The sequence below is a fragment of the Falco rusticolus genome, chromosome 4, assembly GCF_015220075.1.
Source record: "Falco rusticolus isolate bFalRus1 chromosome 4, bFalRus1.pri, whole genome shotgun sequence".
NCBI classification, from domain to species: domain Eukaryota; kingdom Metazoa; phylum Chordata; class Aves; order Falconiformes; family Falconidae; genus Falco; species Falco rusticolus.
In genome coordinates, this window is record NC_051190.1 from 10143074 (window position 1) to 10160410 (window position 17337).

The 17337-nt window shown below is 43.1% G+C and overlaps 2 protein-coding genes and 1 long non-coding RNA gene across 33 annotated transcripts in view; 1 reads left to right on the forward strand and 2 right to left on the reverse strand.

Moving 5' to 3' along the window:
* The window catches only part of DENND6A (DENN domain containing 6A), a 28209-nt gene extending 24575 nt beyond the window's left edge, over window positions 1-3634 (reverse strand). The window contains exons 1-3 of the mRNA XM_037383664.1: window positions 3366-3634; window positions 769-807; window positions 632-674 (exon numbers count right to left, since the gene is read on the reverse strand). Coding sequence (XP_037239561.1) covers window positions 632-674; window positions 769-807; window positions 3366-3548 — 265 coding nt within the window. The 5' untranslated portion in view covers window positions 3549-3634. The remainder of the gene's footprint in view (window positions 1-631; window positions 675-768; window positions 808-3365) is intronic.
* Window positions 3635-4686: 1052 nt separating this feature from the next.
* On the reverse strand, window positions 4687-11335 carry LOC119147429. The gene is made up of 2 exons (XR_005104026.1): window positions 7404-11335; window positions 4687-4920 (listed from the first exon to the last, which is right to left on the reverse strand). It is a non-coding gene; the product is annotated as an uncharacterized LOC119147429 (long non-coding RNA).
* Window positions 11336-11610: 275 nt separating this feature from the next.
* The window catches only part of LOC119147336 (sarcolemma associated protein), an 89627-nt gene continuing 83900 nt past the window's right edge, over window positions 11611-17337 (forward strand). For 19 of the 31 annotated variants that reach the window (XM_037386158.1, XM_037386157.1, XM_037386165.1 and 16 more), the window contains exons 1-2: window positions 11611-11726; window positions 11857-13302. In XM_037386158.1, coding sequence (XP_037242055.1) covers window positions 13105-13302 — 198 coding nt within the window. In that variant the 5' untranslated portion in view covers window positions 11611-11726; window positions 11857-13104. The remainder of the gene's footprint in view (window positions 11727-11856; window positions 13303-17337) is intronic. The other 12 variants (XM_037386186.1, XM_037386189.1, XM_037386171.1 and 9 more) reach the window with 1 other exon arrangement.

Genomic DNA, 17337 nt, shown 5'->3' on the forward strand with positions numbered 1-17337 from the left:
ATGCCTCCAGTTCCTCTTTGGCAGCAGAACAGTAGAGGTTTAGATTAAAAAATAATTTAGCAAGCAGGACCACACACAGCGACAGAAGCATCAAGAATAGAGAAGATGTAAGATAACCTAGGTTTTCCCTTCACAAGTTTTCTTTCTAAATGCTTTTGAATTTAGAAGTCAGTTTCACTGTTATGAATTTAGAAAAATAGACATTTATTCCGTTATGAGGAGAGGGTTCCTCCACATCCCTTCCATTTGCTTTATTCAAATTCTGTGACTCGTTTCTACAACATCAATGTTGTTATTTTGTTTAAAAGCGAGATTAAGATGTTCATTCTTTACTTGCAAAGTATTCTGAAACATCTGCATGTGTGTCATCTGGAAGGTCTTACACATGCACATTCCTGATACTTCACTTGCATAAAATAAAAAAGAATTCTCAGACCTTACTGTAATACAGGCAATTACAGTTTCATATTTAACCTTATTTGCAAATTTTCTGTATTGTAGTATTAATCAAGATGTTCATATAAGTATTCAATCTAAAACCATGAATATATACTGTCAAATTCTATCTTTTTTTAACACAGCTTACTCCAACAACAGACGACTAGAGTGAAGAAGTGAAGGAAGCACTTACCTGAATTAGAATCTGGAAAAGACAAATAGCAAATATTGGTTTTCTGAAGGGTGGGAAAAAGAAGAGAGAGCCGTTATATATCCTGAAATTACTAACTTAAAAAGAAATCATGCACTTACACAGCAACCATGACTCACCTCTTTATCGGTGAGTTTTGAATGTGGAGGATATATTACCTACAAAAAAAAAAGTATTATTTTATTTGAAAATAAACGGTATAAACAGTAGGCTTTTATTAAATACTTTAATGACACAGCCCTCAAATACCTGCCTAGCCTTAGGCTATTTTCAACGGTAAGCTACTAATACTATGTTTCTGTTCTTATTTTTCATATGTTTTTAAGCTAAATTGATCACCCATCTTTACAAGGTATACTGGATGCCAGTTGGAGACCACAGAGATGCATTAAAAAATTCAGAGTACTTGGTATTTTTGGTGCAACAGGTCTCAAAAGAGAGCAAGAGTACATCCTTTCAATTTAACTTGCACATACGAAATGCAGCATAGAAACCTAACAACACGTTTATTGTTTGAAATCTGTTGCAATGCATAGTTAGGTGGCAGTCATCAAAATTCAATCACAAAACATCCTTTATATCACTAGCAACTCTTGAAGGATAAACACTGGACCCAAATGAGAGCTGGGAACTGTGAAAGCTCAAGGAATACACTCAAAAAGCCATGGCTTCTGTACTGACAGAAAAGTAGTAAATTTATTTATTAAGTTTTTACAACACAGAAATCAAGAACGCTGCAACACAACATAAGATATGGAAGCACCATCATTAAAAAAAAAACAACACCAATGCATGTATAAAATCAGTGATTATGCAAGTAAGTGAGAAAACAACATACAGGAAAGAGGACAAAACTGAGACTTAAATTTCACCTAAGTTGTTCCTCAAAAAAACCCGCAAAACTACAGAAATGGGTGGCTAGCTTGTAAGCAGAGGAAATTCAACATAAATTCAAAGATTGTTTCAAAGAAGGTTTCAGGGCTTCCACAGATGCAAGCTTATCCAAGAACAGAAGTTCAATGCAAGAACACTAACTTAGTCTCGAGTCCTTGTATTGCCATAACGCTAACATCCAGTTATCTAATGTAATTTTGTTCACCAAAAATATAAGTAAACGTATTTCCTGCTCTATAGAAAACAACAAATATATCCCCCAGCTGGTCTCCGACTTAAGCAGACTTTCTATCCCCAGGCCATACAGTGTTCCAATCAGTATCTTTTTCCCTCAGTCTTCTGTTCAAAGATGTCCAGCCATACAACTTACTATTGGTATAACTACATCCAGAAGCAGACATATGAATGGAATACCTGCATACTGCATTTACTAAACCTATCATCACCTTTTTTTAATTTCTTAACATTTTGCTATGCTATCTTATGCTAAGCAATACACTCCAACGTAACTCAGCAGTTGAATGATGCTGAAATGATCTACTCAGATGACTGGAGTACAGACCAGGCTTGAATCCATGCTCCTTTCCCTCACTAGACAGTGTATCTTCCCACAACGCCAACTGAAACTAAGATTATTCTTACTGCAGCAACATAAACTGAAATTATTCTTACTGCAGCAACATAAACTGAAATTATTCTTACTGCAGCAACATAACAGGCCTTAGTTATGTGGACATCTTATGTGGACATTCATTTTATGCATGCATTCAACTAAGATTAACGCCACTGTTAACAGAGTTGTTTGCAGACAGGACAGTGGCTACGCCGTGCTTCCCTCAGCCACTGAGCACATTATCTCCTTAACCCACAGGTTATAAACAAACTCTTGTCTTTGTTGCTAACAGTACCACAAAGCGTCAAGCGAACAGAACTTAGATGATGAGCACAGTATGCTGGGTTTTTATTTGCATTTCGCTTGCAGCCAACAATGCGTATCAATGCCATTATTTTAAATATTGTAATAACTAGCTTGGCTGAATTTTTAGGCCAGTGTGGCATACATTCATGCCAGCACCACTTTAATTAAAAAAAAAAAAAAAAAAGAAGAAAAAGAGAAAGCGAAAAAGACAAGGTTTTTCTCCCTGCACACCCGTTGCTGCACAGCCGCATGGGGAAGAGGGTGGAACAGGATGTGAAACCGATCCAAATGAAAATTCTGTTTTCCACTTTCTCTCCCAGCCCGAGCAGTCCCAGCGCAGCTCCGCGGGCAGTGTCACCGCCGCCCGCCCGTTGCACCCGGTGCGGGAGCAGCCGGGAGCCACCACCTGCAGCCCGTCAGTGGCACCCGCACCCGGCGGCCACAGCATGCTGCTTCCAACACTCAGAGAATGCATTTGCATAACCCCTGCGATCCCGAGAACACTAATGAGGAAGACCACTTGCATTCACGTTATTATTACGCTCTTTTAAAATCTTAACGTCAAGATGTCACGGAAAGGGGTGCTATTCGTGTATAAAGAAACCGACGAGGTATTTAACACAGATCCTGGCACCAGCATAATGGAAAGCGGTTGCTGAGCACAACCGGACTCACCTGAGGCTCCGTGACAGCTGCCGCGTCCCCCCCGCCCCCCCGCCGCCTTTCGGGGTTTTGCACAACCGCGCTTCCCCCCGCACGCCGCCCGGCTTCCCCCCGCCGCCGTGCAACGCCGGCACCAGAGGAAGTACCCGATTCCGGCGGGGCCCCGCCGCCGAGCCGCCCGCCCCGGGGGGGAGCGGTGCCTGCCAGCCCACCGAGCCCGGCGGCCGCCGCCTCACGCACCTCCACGGCCTGGCCCAGCTCCAGGTCGAAGCCCACCACGCACACGCAGTGCAGCCAGGCCGAGAAACGGTCCCAGGGCAGCAGCGACAGGCACCGGTCCGGGCCATCTGGCTCCGCCAGCGCCGCCGTCGCGTCCTCCCCGGCCTCAGCGGCGCCGCCCGGGCTCCGCTCCCGCAGCGACATGGCGCTGCCGGCCCGGCTCCCGGCTCGGCCTCGGCCCCGGCCTGGGTCCCGGCCCCGGCCCCAGCGCCGCCGCGGGGAGTCACGTGACCTCCGGCGCACCGCCCCCGCCGCGCTCCCCCGGGGACTGGAGCCGCCTGAAGCGGGAGAGTCCAAGCGGGCACCGGAGCGGAGGGGGCGAGCGGAGCCGGAAAGCCCAAACCATTCCTGGGGCGGCGGGGGCGCGCCAGGCGCGCAGCTCCCCCCCGCGGCCCGCGCGGGAAGGGACGGGCGGCCCCGCCGCCCTCGGAGCGCCCACCCGCGGGCAGCCGCCGCTCGCGCCGCGCGGGGGTCACACCGAGCAACCGCCCCCGAGCGCACGGCGCCCGCCTTCACCGGCGCTTCTGCGGGGGAACGCGCGGGCGGGCAGGTAGATCTCCGTTCTCTGTCCCCGTTTGGCCGTCGGCGCCCAGCACCCCCGGGTGGGATGAGGCCGTGCTCGGTCATGAATGGCACCGCAGGCGTGCCCGCACCGCGGCCCGCGCAACGCTGCGCATCGCTCGGGAGCCCGCGGAAATTCCGCACGGGCTAACGGCTGGGGAGCTTTGCCCTGCATAGGAAATTGGAATAATAAGAAGTGAAAGCATCCAAATCTTTTAAAACCTATTTTAGTGCCTTAGCCAAAAGCCAAGCTCTTTATTTAATAATAAAAGAGCTTTCAAATGCTCTTGGCGCAATCCATGTCCCATTTATATTTCAGTAGGAAACGTTTTCTGGAGTTGAAAGTGCTAAATAGCTACTTTATTAGGGGGAAAAAAAATAATCCCCCACCCAACCCGTAACTTACTTAGTTACTCACACTAGACTTTTGGTTGACTGCTACTGGAACAGCCGAAACCGTAGCAGATGCAGACAGGCAGGTTGCCCGAATTCTACGTGCTGGTTTTTCCCCAACAGAAGTTGCAAATACTAAACCTGAGATACCACATCTGTACATACTTAATAGAGAAATTACACCTCTTCAGATGCACTGCTTCCTTAACACCCATTAACAATATTTGTTTATCTATCAAAACCAAACTACTAGAAATTTTAAAGTATGCTTTGATCATGATAGTAATTTCCTAGACAAAGGAAGCACAAACATACAACTCAGACAAAATTGTAATACGCAAAATTATCATTGTAATAATTTAAGATATAGCCGCTTTCAGTTATCACAAACCATTTGTGGCAAAGTAAATTTTAGATATAAACCAAGATATGAATGGAGTTTGGTAGCGTGCAGCGGGAGTGGCTGTACAGGAAGGCTCTTGCTGTCTCTAGTTGCTTCAGGTATTTTACCATGATGCCAGGTTAAGATTCACAAACTTCTCCAGTAGTTAACTCCCAAGTTCTGTAAAAGATTACTATCCAAAATAAGACATGACTAAGACACAGCTTCATCAGGTTAAACTCAGAGCAATGATTCTGCAGTGCTATTTCATTTGCTGTTTCCATTTAAGAGCTGAGACAGGGCCTGGCCAAAAGCCTTATCGCTTGGTTTAAGAGAAGATACCACCTTACAGCTTCTTACAAGCCTTGCCCTGTTTCCATTCTTGCTATCATGGGCAGAACAACATTTTAGCTACTATTATCATGTATTCCCTTTTGGGTTTTGCTGGCATCTATTTCTAAGTCTTCATGTGAACAGAAAGTATAAACATAGACAAGTAAGAAGAATAAAGTACTTCAGACTGGTATTCTCTGCTCATTTTGTTTGACAAACAATACCCAATAACTTAATTCCACTTGCTGCTTAATGGAACTAAACTTTCAGCAAGAGAAAGTTCAGAGAATAGAGACATGATCTTTGAGAAAGTAGTCACTGGAAAAAAAAAAATAGGATTCTCACCTACTGAAGATATTCCTAATTACTAGGAAAACATTAAGTTCAGGAAGATTTTCACCTAGCCATTTCAAATACATTTTAGTTTTGGTAAAACGCAAAGATCTTCCTCAATTGAGAAAGGATGTCAGTTGTGTAAGAAAAAAAAAAAAACTACATGCATTTTAAGTATTGTAATATTTAGAAGAACTGAAATTGACTGCTTTCTCCTTCAAGAAGTGTATCAGCGCAGGACAAAATACAGGCTTCAGAGCTGAGAACCTATTAACAGAGAATGCTTTGCTATATTGCAATACAGTCTCACAGAGCAGTAGGACTCTGCATATGGAATTTGCCCTTACAAAGCTGTATGAACTCCGCCTCATTTTGCAGAAAGCCAGCAATCTGTTCATATACATATTCGGCGGGGTTTGCACAAGAGCATCTTCTAGAAAAAGCATCCCCTGTGACGTCAGTTGCTGGAATAAAAATGAGTGTAAGCCTGTGTAGGACAGCTGGATTCTAAAGAGCCAAAACCGTTTGGCATTTGAGCCTATCTTGCTTTCTTCCACCCTCTATCTTGCTCCTACAGCTGCTATCGCTACTGCTCTATTCCGCCTCTCTCAGCAGGATGCTTTCTATCAGGTAGCAGCAAATGTTGTGTTGGCTGCTGGCTGGCCAATTTCCATCAGCTTCAGTAGGGAGTGACTCTGCAGGCTGTTCACATCCACTGAGCAACACCAAAAAAATGGATAAACATCTTTTGCTCATCTCACCTTCCCCCTCCGCCTCCCTCTTTGAGATTTCAGTTTAAAGCAATACTTTACTTGCATCTGAAAACTAGATCTGGTCTAATAAATACATTTATTTAAAACAAACAAACAAGACCCAGAAATCTCATGCTTATTTTTACAACACTTTTCCTTATTTTTCAAACAGCCACAAAACATGAATGCAAACATTTCAAAAAGTCCACCTCATATTAACAGAAAAGCAACTAAAAACAGGTTACAGGATAACTGTGTGATAAAGCAATGAAAATGCCAGATATACCAGCTTACCTAATTTCATTAGAAATGAAGAAACATTGTATGTAAGATTAGTTATACGTTAGCATAACACTGTATTAATAGTATGCATGTTATGTTATACTATTTATATATACCATATACATGTTATTGACATAAAACTGGTATATATAGACAGGATATATAGAGTACATTTATAAACAATGTATTTTATATATAACTGTATAAATATAAGCATATATTCAATATCTAATGTAAATTAAACAGTATATTCAACATATGCTTACTATGTATAATACATTAATATAATTGTCTGTTACATTATTACAAGTACATACTGGGTACAAGTATCTTTTAGTAAGCTTAATGCAAACTAGAAATGGGATCAGGGAAAGGTCTGCATGACAACCAGATAAATGGAGAATCTACATGACAAGAGAGGATTAAGCCAGTTGAGTTTTTCATTCTTTCAAAAGGAAGCTGAGATATAATGCACTTGTTTTTTATATAATCAGTCAGAGTTAAAAGATCAGGAACAGAAAGTAAGTCTGAAACTAGAGAACAATGATAGTGCTACAAGAAAGTGTAACCACCCTTCAATAAATCTGGGCTGATAATTAGAATAAATTTTCTAATCACTGAGAAGTCAGGTTTTGAACAAAGTTTTCCAACACGAGGATTGGGGAGTAAAGTCCCAGTAAGTTTTAAGGAGGAGCTCAGTGAGCTTATAAAAAGGATTTTGTGTGACCACTGCCACTGGAAGCAGAGGGACTCTGGTCAAGCAGACACATACCAATGTCTTCTACAAAGTGGTTTACATAGTGGTTCAAACTGTGTAGCAAAGTACTTCGTTAAAACTGAAGTGGAAATCAGCTCTTAGATATATTACAGGCTTTCTGTTATCTGTGATCTTTACTAATCTAGGGCAATCTGGCTCTTTTTCAATGCTATCATGAAACTGGCAAATAACCTATTAGCAAATACCTGCTATTTTCTGGTAATGATCATCATTCAGAGAACATGATTTCACTCCATTTACTTCTCATGACACACCAACATGGACAGAAACACGCTGCTAGAGAACACATTTGTAGAATGTATATGTATTCAGAAGCTCCTAAAACAAACAGGTATCCAAAAATTCAAATGGGATTGTTGCTGTCTTGACATACACTGCAACTGCACCATTTACTCCTGTGACCGTCCAGTGACAGGCGCGATCATCCATGCACAGAATATTGTGAATTTTGTCAAGAATTGCAACCAGAATATTTCAACAAATTCTAGAACCACCACAATGTCACAATAATCTTGCCATTCCTTAATGAGCTTGCTTTGTGAGACCACTTTTCCTACTTAAGAAAAAAGTGATTATATTTTCAGTCCCTGCAACTCAAAAGCAACCACAGATCACCAAATATTGGTCTGACCTAGTCAGTCTGACATGTCATGCAGCTAGTCCTCCCCCCAGTCCTCTAGTGGACACAAAGTGATTGCTGTGAACCACATTTTTGTAGTGTCAACATGCAAACTGACACATCTATAGCTCCAGGAAGATGAACCTATTGCTCTGAAACAGTTCTACACTTTTGACAGTTCAGCTTGATTCTGAATGTCTCAGAAGTTGCTTCTGAGGCAATTTTGTTTTGCAAAGGATACATTAGGATGTAAATAACAGTTCAAACTTTTCTATATACTTCCATATGCTCTATGTAGCAGTAAATGCCTTCATAGACTGTCATATTTTAAAATTTGGTATGGCTTAAAAGAGTGCAATTATACATAGAATTTGTTGTATTGCTGAAAATCAATATGAAATTCATTTAGTAAATTACTGATGAATGAGTTTCAGGGATAAGAACTCAGTGGAAAACTGTGCATCTCCAACTTTCTCCTTACCTATTTATTCTGTTCGCTTTACCAGTTTGCATCAAGTTTTATACTAGAAACTGAACTTTTGCTATACAGCTTGCCTCATTCATTTAAAATGTAACAATCTCTCTTGAGTCAGGATCTCCCACTAAGCAACTGGTTCAGGACACGTCTCCACTGACAAATCTTAATCTGAAGTCTATTAATATTCTGGTAGCCTTTTAGATCACCGTTGCACTATACTCAGAAATCTGGTGCCGAGTTGCCTATAATGATGCTCAGCGTTTTTTGTCTCTAGTCAGTTACAGTTAGTTTACAATTCACAACAGGCTTCCTTCAGCAGATCTTAATTAAGTCATTAAGACTAAAGAATCTCTCCTGCACTTTGACACACTTAAGCCAAAATCCAGATGCTTGGCAGGTATGCACATAAACTCTACCTCTCCTGCATTTCGTCATCCTGAAATGGACAGCAGCTCTTTAGGGGCCAAATGCGACTGCCACTTCACTTCCCTTCCCTTTCCCTTATCTAAGATGGCTGTAGAGCAGGCTGATTCTGCCCTCAGCTATGATGGCTATCATCAAATGTTTTAAGGACTTCCTGCCCAGAAAAAGGATGGCCACCTAAGCGGCATCTTGCTGCCCTTACCTAACATGGCTGCCAAAGTTCATGGCCTCTTTTTGGTTGTGTGGCAAACAGTGGTTCACAGAAACGAAGCATGAACTTACACTCATGCTTACACATCCTCCCTAACTCCTGCTGAGCATAGTACTGTGGCTGAGCATTTTATATTGAACTCTTTCCATCCACCTGTTGCTTTCCACAGTTCTAAGATGGACACTTTCTGGTAAACATCAAATACCTCATAAAAATACCCATACAATAATTATACCCTCATTTCAGAATGCAACCACTTTCTATATTTTTACCTCAGTCTATCAGTCTGCCCCTGATAACTTTTTAACTCATAAGGCAATTTGAAATAGGATTCAAAAACTCCCAGAGAGAATTCAAGGCACCCAACCGCTCTGAAAGCTGTCACTCGTGCAGAAAAGGAAGGCTCAAATTAATGCCATTGCTGAAAACCAAGGTAGAACTCTGTTGTTACATGAGCCACTTGGCAGTGCCAAAAAGTATTAGAAAGACAGCTGGCACATACCATTGCTTCCCCCATGAGACCATCAAAATGGGATTTCTCTAGGGGATGGAGAAGGGTTCAGGTTACCCTAATATGGCAGTGGCTTCCAGTTTAAAGGACACAGATACTTAAGAGTATTAGTTCATTCTACTGGTTGCAGAAAGACTTGAGCAAGATACTGCACAAGCAATACAGTATGAAATTTTTTTCAGTCTCAATATCTAAAAATAATAGATATTTACAGAGAACATCAGAAAAAGATATTCACTGCTCAGTTTAGCTTTTTTACTTGATTCTCTTAGGCCCTAAAGATGATAATTTTTCTTCATCTTTAATTTCACTTTCAGGCTCCTTTCTCCATTAATTTTGCATATAAAAATACAAAAAGTACTTTCATAAACATTCTTTTCATTCCAGCACCTGTAGTACCCTTTGTTTCCATTTTTTATGCCTTTGCAATTCTAAAACGTTCTCAGTTAGTTCTACTTTTGCAACCCTCCCCCTGAAATCGAACTCCTGATAGACTTACATTTATTCCTCATTTCCCCCATACTCTTGTTATACCCCTTTCCTTCCTCCTTTGGATTACTTATGGCACCTTATGTTATGTGCTATAAGCAATAGCTTATATTTTTTTTTAATAAAGAATTTATAAAGAATTTTCATTTATTTAAAAAATCAGTAAATTAGGAATATATTTACCACAATAGTACAGTCTCATAAACAAGCTGATGAAAGCCAGGAAGTGTTGTGCCAGATATATATATTTTTTTTTTTCTCCTGTCAGAATTGACAACTGTGGACATATAGTCCTAAAGCTTCCACCTATTAGCCTTTCTTTTTTTGTCTTAAAAAAATCAGACTCTTCTCTCATCTGGGATTTATTTTCTTTGCTTCATACACAGATGTTACAGCCTGGTTTTGCTGTTTTTTTCCTCATTGGATCATTGGAAGCAGAAGAAAACCAGGCTGTGATGAATCACATCTCTCCTAAATCACCGTGCAATCATAAAGGGGAAAAAAATGAGAACAGCCCTGCGATTTTACTGTGCTATAACTAACAACACAGCAGTCATGCTTTCTCTCATACACTGTGCTGCCTTACCTGAGTTGCTGCTTATTTCCCTCATATATTGCTAGCTAAAGTGCCTGGCCTAGCCCCACTTTCTCGCCTCCACGGCTGCCTGGCCTTCCTGGTGTCAGAGATCCCCCCCATATCCCTAATCCTAACACCTTGTCACAGGGTAATTATAGTGCTGGCACACCTCCAACACCTTGTATCAAACAATCTCCACTTGTTTGCTTTACAGGGAATGATGGACTTAAAAATTAATTCGGACCAGAGAGACCTGTTCACACTAGCCTACTGTATGACCTTGGAAAAGGAACCACCTTTCCTCGGCTTCTAGAAAAAGGGGCTAAACATGACCTTGGATGCTGCTCCAAGACCTGCTGAGGGAAAACACCGCACCAGAGACCCCAGCCCCATTCTATGCTGACCTTGTCGCGGCCTTGTGGCGCAGCCCCGGCTCCAGCTGCCAGCCGGTAACCGGGGCCAGGCAGGCCCGGCCAGCGCTTCCCGCTCCCCCAGGCACGGCAAAGGCATTGCGGCTGCCACAATTTTCAACCCGGGATCATAAAACGCCAAGAAGAACAACGGGGAAAGCAGAAGGATGTCGGGGAGATCCTGCACTCTCTCATGAGGGCTCTGCTGATGAAGCATGACCCCAGTTTCTCCTCAGGGCTACCCTGGTTAACGGCAGGCCAGTCCCGCCCAGGGCGCAGCTGAGGGGAACCGGAGAGGGGACAGACATGGCACCCGGCGCCGGGGCTCACTCACCTCAGCGACCGGCCCCCCTCCCACCTGCTAACTCGTCCTAACCGGACCCTTCCGCAGCAGCCCCTCTCACCCTCCCCCCGCCCCCCAGGGAGCCGCTCAGCTCGCCCCGCCCGGGGCCCCTCACGGCTCAGCCCGCCGGCCCCCCCCAAGCCCGCATTCCCCGCGCGCACCCGGAAGACGGCGGCGGCAGCGGCGGGGCGGGGCCTTGGCCTCTACCGCAGCTTCACTGCGCGCCGCGCGCCTGCGCAGCCCCGCCTCTGCGCTTGCGCCGCCGCCCGCGCGGGGGTTGGAGGCGGCCGCCGCGCCTTCCCTTTGGCCAGGCCCCGCCGAGGACGGCTCCTCCCTCCGCCACCGCCTGCCCTCCCCCCCGACCCCCGCCCCCCGCCCCTCCCCGGCAGCGCCGCCGCTGCTACACCGGGTAGGTTTCCAGTCACTATGGCGGCCGCTGCGCTGAAGGTAAGGGAGGGAGCGGAGCCCTGGTGCGCCCCGTGCCTCCCCCGGGGCCGGGCAGCGCTAGGCCGGGGGGAGGCGCGGGGCCGCGCCGGGCGAGGGACGAGTCTGACCCGGTTTGTTTTCGGCTCTGCAGGTCGGAGGAAAGTTTTCGTGGCCGGCGGCTGCCTGAGAGGCAGCGCTACCGAGCGGGAGGCGTCCGGGCCCGGCCGCCAGGCCTCTCCCGCCGCCGCAGGGCCGGCCGCCGCCGGGCCCGCGGAGCCGCGCTCGGCGGGCGGAGGGAGAGCGCGGGAGGCTGAGGAACGGGCCCTCCTCATGCGCCGCCACCTGCGGACGGGCTGAGCCGAGCGCAGGGGACGCCGCCTCTCCGGGCCGCCGCTCCCCGCGCCGGGGGCTTGTGGCGGGGACTTCCTGGAGCAGCCCCCTGCTCGCCTCCCTTCTCCGCCGGCCCCCGCGCCCCGCCCCGCCGCCAGCCGCCCCGCCGCCGAGGGACGCCCGCTCGCTGCCGCCGGCCGGAGCCATCGCGGGCACCGCCTGGGAGCAACCTGTCAGTGCACCTTGTAGGCCGTCCCCGAGGGACCCTTCCCCTGCGTTAGGGTGTCCCCGGGAGAAGGAGCGTTGGAAGCCCTCTCCATGCCTTATCAAGTTCCTTATCTGAGCGGCTCTCTGAAACCCTAGACCAGTTCAGCTTTATCTGGTGTAGGGGAAGAAAACAGTATAGCCCTTGTACCCCATCCTAAACCGAGGACCACCTATTGTGCTTCACTTCAGTATGTGAAGATGGTGAAATGCGGCTTGCTGTGTGAAGCGACTAGACCCCTGGTGTGGAGTGAGGGCTTTGTATTCACCTCCCGACTCCCGATCTGTATGCTTTGAGAGGGGACGCTAATCCTTCTCCCTCATCCCCCTTCCCTAAACCTTTCCTTGCTTCCATGTTGCATTGGTCGGAATTTTGGTCAGTGTTGTTTACGGAAGGGGGGTGAGAAGGCAGTTGAGGTTAAAAACAAAAGTACTTGTGTGACTCATCTACTTGGATTTAAGACATTCTATCCTTCTTTCAAGGAGCCTTTGCTTCTCTTTGAAGGAATCAGATGCTTGTTCCTATTCTTCCAGAGGAGGATGGATTGAAAGTTGTACATTTTAGACTTCTTTTGAGCCACTGCTGATATTCTTAAAAGACATAATGGGGCTTTTTCACTGGATTATTGCCAGAATTAGTTTACACACTGAAACAATGAGTTGTTAGGCCTTTCATACAATAATGTTTGTCCTGCTTTAATATAAAGTTGCTGTGGAGGTTTGAGGTGAAAATTGTGGAGGACAGTCTGCATCAGAAGAGGCTCTCTTCATCTCTGGTCGGTGTGGCAACCCCAATCTGTCCTCGATGCCTTCAGCCTTGGCCATCTTCACTTGCCGCCCGAACTCTCATCCGTTTCAGGAGCGTCATGTCTACCTGGACGAGCCTGTCAAGATCGGCCGCTCAGTGGCTCGCTGCCGGCCAGCTCAGAATAACGCAACTTTTGACTGTAAGGTGCTGTCCAGGAACCATGCTCTTGTCTGGTTTGATCACAAGACGGGCAAGGTAAGATTATTTTTTTTAAATTTAAAAATAATGAACTGCACATTTGTTTTAGCAAGTTACTGTAGGTTGCAGATCGCTTTGGTTTCACTGTAATAAATATGATTGCAAGTGGAAGGAGTAAGATTTGTGGTATAGTTGAAATGATTACTTTTCAGGTAAGCTGATAATTTCCTACTGAGCAGAAGCTTTAAATATTATTAAAGTACATAAAACAGTTGAAAATGGTTATAAGTGCTGAAAAAAGTTGCATGCGTATTATTCATTGCTGGAAGTAGGTGATTTTGAGGTAATAAAAATGTGAAAGCACAGACTTGCATGACTATAATAGCGTAACAGTATTTTTTAAAATACTGAGAAATTACTATTTTATCTGAGCATGTAAATGGATCTCATTGCGAAGAGCATTAAAAAACCACTCAGTTTATTTGGTACTCTTCCTACTTGCCCTTTTGAAATGTTATAAAGAGTATTTTGTTGTTTGGGTCTGATAGGAGGTTTGTTACTGGCAGCAGGAGCGTAACAAATGGCCTACAAGATATTTTCTCATTGATAGTGAAAACGGTTTTAAAATATATCCTGTGTTCACTTAACTGTTCTTTTCAAAAGGCTAACTGTCTTGTTAAGTGAAATTTAGGGGTTCTGTAGTGCATGTTTTGTCCACTAGGGATTGAACTGGGACAAGTAAAGTTATTGTACTTAATGACTGTCAAGTTAGTTTTATATATCCAACAAGAAATGAACAAAATGCAGATTGCAGTTGCTCAACAACGTATTTTTTTTCCAATATACTGATGTTATGCCCTAGAACTTCACATGCTCTAAATTAGCTCTGTTTTTTAGCTTCACAGCATGCCCCTCTATGAAATGCAGCGTAGCACTTGATTTTAAGAATAGTATGGTCTGTAATTAATGAAGTATTTTTTTTGTAGTGTGACACAGCAGAAGTAACAGTATAGCGCAGTCGAAGTTCTTAAACCTTCTATTGTTAACTATCCTATGTTATGCAATACCTAGGCATGATGGGACCTGCATGTAATTGTGCAAACAGCTATCTGTATTAGTGTTTCGTTAAGCATGTTGTTTTGGCTCTGTTGTGTGTGTGATGTGCATTCTTGGACACTTTAGAAAACTTAAGTACTTGAAGTATTTTCAATTGAAGCTTAGCTTTTAACCTTGTTTGACTCTACAAAGGAGTGTTACAATTTATTGTGCTGTTTTTAAATGGAAAAGTATTATGCATATAGGTTTTTATCAATGTTTCTCATGATTTATAAAGATGTTAAGACCCCTGTTAAGCTCTGTTATGGTTACAAATAGTCTAGCTGTATTAAACCTGGTTAATTTGACAAAGCATTGAGTACTGAGCAAGCCTGCCGACTAATAATGAGCTTGAAAAACAGTCAGCTGTGGGTTTTTTTGTTTGTTCTTAAATTTGTTAGCTTTGGCTTTTCTAATACAGGTAAAAAAATTACATGTTTATTGATCATATCTAGCTGATCTAAAATAGCAACTTAGTAGTAAATAAGAGGATGATATTCTTGAGATACCATCATGTGAAGATTTGACTGGAGTCTTGATGAAAATTGCCAAAGTGGTTATCTGGATCAGTAGCTGTACTGATCAACTAAAGTGTGGGGTTAAGGTCATGCATAAGAATACATTACTGTACATTTTGCGTGTTTAGGTGTTATGGTACTGTAAAAGGTTTAAATCACTGATACAGCAGCACGGAGAATTTTGGGTTCTGTATTTGTTTCTTGGCAATACGCTCTGGATTTTCATCTGGTTGAGTATCTGGTGGATTGTAAGACAGTTGGAGGAGAGGGCAAAAATGTATTGTTAGAGATAAATGCCAAATGCTGTTGTGAAAAGGCAGGTAGAAAATGTTGGTAAATAGAAGCTTAACCTTGAATTGCAAACAAAGAATTCTGGGGTGTTTTCAAAGTACTAACAAAAATATAAACTATGTCTGAACATTTGCATGCAGGAATGTTTATTATCATTACTTACAGGACTTCTAATAAGTACATCTCATTTAGGAACATGTAATTATCCTATCAATGACCTATATTTAAACCTGAATAAATTCTTTTTGCCATAATATTTGTAAACATTTCTTAGAAGCTTATGTATAGGGCTTTTGTCAGTTGTGGGTTTTATGAAGATAAAAGACCTTGAAATGTTAATTTAGTAACAGAGATAAACCTTCAGATATTTCAAAATAGTTCATGAATGATCTGGGGCTGCAGTTTCCTAAGTTGTGGAATTTGGTGATACCAGTTTCTGGCATTCCCAGTTGCTTGGTCCAGTCTCTGTACTGCCTCTTGAGCTGCCTCTCAGTTATACCTTTAATTCTTTTTTGAGGGTTTGGAGTTTTGTTTTGTTGCAGTGATTCATGTGAGTGATCCTGTTTACTACATAGGCTGTAGACAATTATATCAGCATAATCTGTAAACAAGGGTAGAAGCTGAAGAGAGGGAGCATCGGTAAGTGGTGCCAAGGAAACTGGTATACAATTTTATTTTTTTGAGGCAGAGGTAGGCTTAAGCTGAAGTATGTCACACAAGCAGACTATGTTTAAGATGACATGCTACTTACAGTTGAAAGATGTGAATGTTTACTTTGTATAAAGGCAGTTTAATTATGCATGTAAAAAAGTAGGTGCCCAAAGGAGATAATGCCTATGTAACTCCAGCGTTATTAAGGATAAAAGTAGGGTGAGTCTTCAAGATAACCAGTAAATAGCATTTAAAAGCAGATATTTAAAGTTGGATTTGCTTTTAAAAATATTTTTAACATAATATGTAAGCCTAAAAATGTGTAAGATAAAAGTGGAAGGGAGATAATGGTTGAAGTATCTGTACTCAGTTTTTGTTTGCTTAGTAATACTTTTGTAGACAACCAGTGCGATGCCTCTTTTTGCTTGTTTGTAGAAACAGTGTAATATCTCCCTGTGGATTTTTCATACAGCAGTTACGTTAGAAGATTATGCTTAGAATAGATTTTGATTTATTTATTTATTTATTTTAGTAATTACAATTTAATGAATCTTTGTAAGGGATGTCTGAAAAAATGAGTCACTGGATATGTATGAGGTAGATGTGCTGAGCATGGAGTGTTTCAAAAAGTGTGAATCAAAGCAAAAGAAGTGTGCTATAGTTCAGAAAATCTAAGTATGTTTGTTCAGCTTCTATCACTGCATATGGGCAGAAACTCTGAAAACTGCTTAACTGAAATCCTCTTAAAATATATTTTTTCAGGGTAGAGGGTTGTTTTGTTTTTAAAAATAAGCAAGTTGAAAACCCTTGAGAATTTGTATGTGACTTCTCCCAGGCTGAAATGCTTCTGGCAGATGTGGTGGAAGTTTTTAGTTCAAACCTGAAGTTTTGGACAGATATCCAGGCTTTCAAAAATTGGGATTATTCAGTGCCTGAGATTGTTGTGAGTGGCTCTTTTAAGTACCTTTTTATAAAGAATCCATTGCCATAGTTTACTAAAGGCACTGAGAAACTGTGTAAGAAATGAAGTATTTTCTTAGACCAAAAGGATTCGAAATAACTGGTCATTTTTAAGAACTGAAAAAAGTAACATACAGGCACAAGTTTTTGTGTTAGGGTGATAGCTACTACTACTGTTTTCACTTAATTCAAAGCGGGTGTGAGCATTCATAGTATCTTGGTTACAGAAATGCCAAATACTAAATTGAAAGCCAAATAGTCCACATGATAGCACATGAAATTTATTAAGGCCATGCTTTATGGCTTCTGGGCCTAAAATATGTGAGATAATGTTGCAGAATACTTACTGCAGGGAGCACCCTCTTTAAAAAAAACAAACCAACTCTGCTTCTCTGCTCCTGCCCACCCACCCACCCACCAAAAAAAAACCCAACAAAAAAACCCAACACACAACCCACCTAAAAATCAAAACCCCAAACAAAACAACCAAGAAAAATTCACAAACAAACCAGAAAACACCACCCAAAACCAACAACCACAAAGGTACAGCCAGGGAATTGCAGATTGGCTAGCTTTG